General features: G+C 47.0%; 1 protein-coding gene across 1 annotated transcript; it reads left to right on the plus strand.

The window, feature by feature from the left end:
* Positions 1-535: 535 nt before the first annotated feature.
* Positions 536-3383, plus strand: LOC129595840 (uncharacterized). The gene is made up of 2 exons (XM_055492970.1): positions 536-677; positions 1071-3383. The coding sequence occupies exon 2, from the start codon at positions 1190-1192 to the stop codon at positions 3119-3121; it is 1932 nt and encodes a 643-aa protein (XP_055348945.1). The 5' UTR covers positions 536-677; positions 1071-1189; the 3' UTR covers positions 3122-3383.
* Positions 3384-5577: the final 2194 nt, after the last annotated feature.

Consider the following 5577-nt stretch of genomic DNA (forward strand, 5'->3'; position numbering starts at 1 on the left):
AAGCAGTTGTTGGACATTCTGCGCACCCATAAAGTGCTGATCCTGGGCGAGATCTCCGCAGAGTTGATGACTGAGATGCGCCGAGTGGCCAATGTGTACGTGCTGCGGTCCAGCGAGCCGGCCCGACGGGATGATCGCGAGGAGTGGAGCCAGGCGTTGACGACGTTCTTCCGTCTGATGGACCAGGCTGCCGGTGCCAAGGAGCAGTGGATGTTTGTGTTTGTCGATCGCTCCTTGGTGGGTCATCGCGTCCAGCCCGGTGTGGGCAAGGAAGGGGAGCGCACCACACTGCAGCATTACCAACACGGACAGCTAATCTGCGAGAACATACTAGCGCTGAATCGGTGCGATGTTAGTGGGCCCACCGCCAAGTCCCTGCTGGGCGCCAAACCGAGTGCGAAAGCCAAGAAACGTGGGAACGCAGAGCTGCCGTGCCCGAACGGCTGCAGCGCGGAGAAGGAACTGCACCGCTGGAAGTGTGCCAAGTGCAACCAGGCTCTGGAATACGGGTTTGATGGGCATCTGTATTGTGACTGTGGAAAAGCGCCGGCAGATTTCTTTGTCTTCCATTGTGGGAAAGCACGGCATGGCCGAAAGTACGTTGGTTTTAGCGATGTGGAGACGGTGCTGAAAAACGTGAAACCTTTCAAGGAAATTCAAGGACATCTTAATTCTTGGTGAGCTGGGAAAACTGTTGCATCTAAGATCAGATTTCACACACAGAAATAATAAACTTATACAGTACATATTACAAAATTATCTTCCGTATTTTTAAAATTAGAAGCCCTGAACTTTTAAATATTAAAGAAGGCCTGTGAGAGGCTTATACGATGGAGGATGCTTTAAATTTGAGAAGTAGAATAACATATAAATGATATTTGGATTTAAATTTTTTATTTAATTCGTGTTTCCCTATATTATAAATTTTCACAATTCTAATTGGTGACACCGTAATTGGTTGCACCATTGCAATACCATTATGCGTACAGAGGCTTTGTTTCGCATGGATTTGCGTGTAACAACGTGATAATTACAGTGGTCATTTAAATTATTACCCTTTTAACCGGCAGGTGAAACTGGCGTCGGAAAGTCAACCTGGATCAACGGTTTCGTTAACTTTCTCACCTACGCCACCCTGGACGAAGCATTGGCGGAACCGGTATATTTGATTCCAGCGCAGTTCACCACGATGGATCGAAACTTCGACGAGAAGGTCATCATCATGAAAGCGCTGACCGCGCCGGAGAACGAGGACACCATGACCGGTCAGTCCGCCACCCAGATGCCCAAAAGCTACGTCTTCAAGAAGGGTAACATCCTGGTCCGCTTAATCGACACACCCGGCATCGGGGACACCCGCGGAACGGAACAGGACAAGAAGAACTTCGTCAGCATCATGCAGCATCTGTCCAATTACGACAGCCTGCACGGCATCAGTATCCTGCTGAAGCCGAACAGTGCGCGACTGACGGTTATGTTCCAGTTCTGTATCAAGGAACTCCTGACGCACCTGCACCGCGACGCCTGCCATAACATCACCTTCATCTTCACCAACGCTCGCGGGACCTTTTACCGGCCGGGTGACACCATGCCGATTCTGAAGAAACTGATCCAGGATTCGAAACTGAACATTTTGCTGAACAAAGACACAGTGTACTGCGTCGATAGTGAAGCCGTGCGATTTATGGCCGCCATGAAGGCCGGGGTGGAATTTGATCAGACGGAGAAGGAGAATTTCGTTAAGAGCTGGGAGAAGTCTGTGGAGGAGACGGAACGCTTGCTCAAGTACATCTCAGAGCGTCCGCCGCATCCGCTGCAGAATACGCTGTCGTTGAACGAAGCGCGCCGCATGATCCTGTCGTTTACGGAACCCTTGGCACAGATCACGCGGAACATCCAGGTGAATCTGAAACTGGCGGACGACAAAGCCGACGAAATCAAAGCGACCAAGTACAGCCGGGAAAAACTGAAGCGCAAACTGTACGTCCCGGTGCTGGATTTGGAGCCGGTGCCGTTGGGGTTCCCGCGGACCGTGTGCATCTCCCAGAAGTGCATTAAGATGGTGGGCCAAAAGGTCAACTATATCACGTGGTGCCATAACCACTGTTACTTGAAGGAGATTGAGGCCAACCAGTATCCGCAGCCGGGATTGAAAAGCTGCACAGCCATGTCGGCCTCGGGCGGTGTATCGTGTGCGCGTTGCCAGTGCTCTTGGGAGAAGCATATGCACATCACCTACGAATTGCAGGAGACGGAAATCAAGAAGGTAGATCCGCACATTCAGGATCTGCTGCGCCAGAAGGACGGGCAGATTGCGGCCGTGGAATTGCTGCTGCATGATTTACAGCAGCGTAAAATGAATTTGACAGCCGAGGAAGAGCAGATCCGCAAGGTGTCGGCCAAGTTCGGTTATTTCTTGAAAATGAACGCCATGCTGCCTTACAACGATGCCATGGAAGAGTACCTGCGCTATTTGATTTCAGCGGAGCACGAGAAGATCGCCATCGGGGCCAGTCGTGACAGCCTAGCTAACTACCAAAAAATGGTAAATGCGTACCGCGAAGAGAAGCGCATCCTGGAAGAAGCCATGCAGAATCAAGACGACGATCGCCAGATTACCGCCAAGGACATTAAGGACGCCATCCGGTCACTTTATAAGTTGCCTATCAATGGAAAAGCCATTCGGGATATGGTGGATGTGGTGCAGGATGCGCATGCCCAACAGCAGCGCCACACGGAGATTTGCTACTCTCCCAAGCAGCCCGGGACCATTAGGGCGACCAGGAAGCGCAATGGCGTACAGCGTCTGCTGGATGGTTTTGATGGCCATGATGAGTATAGGGATTATGACCGTCATGAGTCGAAACGCCCATGTCGACGCGATATCGGTTATTGGCAGGGCATGCGAGAGTACGAAGACCGCCGCATGGCCCAGTACGGAGGCCCCTCGGGGCGTGTACCGCGCTATGAAGGACCTGCACGGCCGCCGATGGGGCGTAATCCGCTGCCGCGGGATCCGCCTCATCATATGCGGAAACGTACACCATCGCCACGGCAGAGGGATGGCGATGCGTCCCGCGGATACAGTGTCCGAGAATTTTTTCGCCGGTTTTTTTTCTAAAAATTTGCTTGGTTTGTGATGATGAGCGACCAACATGATTTAGCTAATCGGCTTTCGAAATAGTTCCACCAGGATTAGTGGTAAATGCGCTGCGTTCTTCCGATGTGTTGTTAACTTGCATACTTTTAGCAACATGTATAAGATTGTTTTGAGTGTTATAACGGCTCTTATTATTTCCTTTCATTGCATCTATAGTAGAAATTTAATGGGCTTTAACTGGTGGTTAATTTTAGAAATTCAAGCCTTACTGTTTTTGTCGTAATGCTGGTCGGTCATTTTTACTTATTAAAAACAGCACCTGAGTTTTCGAACTCTGGTCATCGCTGAAGATGGAGGCGCAGATGTTCAGGTCTTCGTGCGTAGGGAACTGTTTCTATGCCTCTATCTTACTCTCGTAGATGCGTGTTTTTGCTTGTCTTTTCAAAGCTCCGCCATAGTTGATAACACATCTATTTAGTACTTAGCAATCCCGAATATAATAAATTAAATATTAAGGCCTGATGACGATCAGTCGAGTGCAGAGTGCAGAGTACAGATTTTTTTTCGCATCAGAAATTCAGAACCTTATCTGGGCGATTTTCGAAAATGGTTCGCCTTGTTTACGACAATACTGCATGCTGCTTATTCTCGCGTCGTTTCCAGCTCCTCAGCTATCCCTGCAAGTGAATGCAGATCAACAAAATGTACATCTCCACACCTCTTCTCCCATTTCCCTAATCATCTAGAACTTTTCCAGCGACCTTTCGCTCAGTAAACGCACTTTGTGGGCCAACTGACTACGCAGCTATTTGTATCGCATTCGGGAATCGCAGTCGATTAACAACAAACTGTGTACCTATCACTACCTACTGCTACTACTACGTACAAACGAAATGCCCATATAGTACAGTATACTGCACCAACAATAAATTGTATTTACGTACATATCGATGCATATTTAACGAAGTATTGTGTTTACGTAAATACAATACCTCATTAACACTATTGTATACTGCTATGAATATGGCTTACATTACATTTACATTACTGTACATTTACACCTGAAGAGTCGCGCCGCTTTCCTTTTCCATCTGCACAGGCACGGGCTGACTATCCTTCCTGGTCAAAACATTACGCGCCCCAAATTCCTATTTCCGTACTTACTGATTCATCAGGTGGCTTTTCTATCGTAGATGTTCTTAATCTACCCTAGTTATTCTAGAATGTGTACACGGCGCAACAGGAAAGTACGGCACCTTGCGTCATCCCAAATTCCCAAATCTGTTTCTGGCAGTTCCTCATCGTGCACATTAACTGATCCAAACTGCAGCGGCCATTGGCAAACTCAGCAGGAATTCGCCTCTGTGCTTTGGGAAGATTTATAACTTCGTTTTTTCATTTTGGCACCTTTCTCTTATCTTACTTTCTGCTGTTCCCATTTTTATTACCTGAGATGATGGCATTAACGTGGAAATACCTCTCTACCAGGCTAATTAAAGCTCTGGAGAAAGAACTTATTCTTGGGTGGGTAGTAGGTACAGTCTGTACAGAACACAATTTTGACAAGACTGTTAGATTGTTTGAGTTACCCCTGTATGGCTGTATCCACCTCCATGGCGTTTTTGTTTGACACCGGCATGCTGTATAACTATTATAGATTATAAGAGCTGTTCGTAAATCAGTCGGGATTAATGTTGGATGAATTTTCCGAAATCCAGACACTGGCAATCACCCTCGCGGTAAAGATGTACGCTTGCGGCTTGCCTGTAATGAGATCTGCCCATGTTTTTAACAATCAGCCGCCTAGTGTTCGATGTTGATTGATGCTGGCTGTGTTTGTATGTTAATATACTGTCGATGTTTCCGCTGTTTACGTTGACGGTGTATGATCAATAATACGTCACAAACTATTTCCCATTGCTGGTCTTTCCGAAGAGCTTTACGATTTGCTACTGTAGATCATGAGATTGCGCGCCGTTTTGCCAACCACAACGCACAACTTATGCCGCACGATTCGGGATGCTGGAACCGTGATTAGAATTCCTTGGCTATTTGTACAAAATATCATAACTGATGCAATAACAAGAAATAATTGATGCAACAACTGCACATTCACAGGCCCGGCAAGTGCTGCACTTAAGACTGTATGGTTCACTACATACTGCACAATGTGCACATCTAACAAACAAAGGTCAGGCGTTGAGATTCGCACGACGTACGCGAAATCAATACTTCTACCATCAACTTTATCATTTTTATGGACTGCGAGTACAATTCAACAATAATAACGCCACAGATAACTGATTTTATTATGTCTGGATGCTAGATGGACACCGCATACTTTGTATCTGTATAGCAGTATTGTTGTTAGCTGTAGTACGTGTAGTCCATGAACCGCCTGGTGAATGTTTTAAAATCACCATTTTAAAAAAAGAAATGTTTTGGTTATTACTTTGACTGTTTCCCCTGTCGATGCG

This window comes from Paramacrobiotus metropolitanus, unplaced genomic scaffold, assembly GCF_019649055.1.
Source record: "Paramacrobiotus metropolitanus isolate TYO unplaced genomic scaffold, Prichtersi_v1.0 Parri_scaffold0000083, whole genome shotgun sequence".
In the NCBI taxonomy this organism is placed as follows: domain Eukaryota; kingdom Metazoa; phylum Tardigrada; class Eutardigrada; order Parachela; family Macrobiotidae; genus Paramacrobiotus; species Paramacrobiotus metropolitanus.

Bases quoted from the DNA above. Each gene is read 5' to 3' on its own strand.
- LOC129595840 (XM_055492970.1), top strand. From the start codon at position 1,190: ATGGATCGAAACTTCGACGAGAAGGTCATCATCATGAAAGCGCTGACC.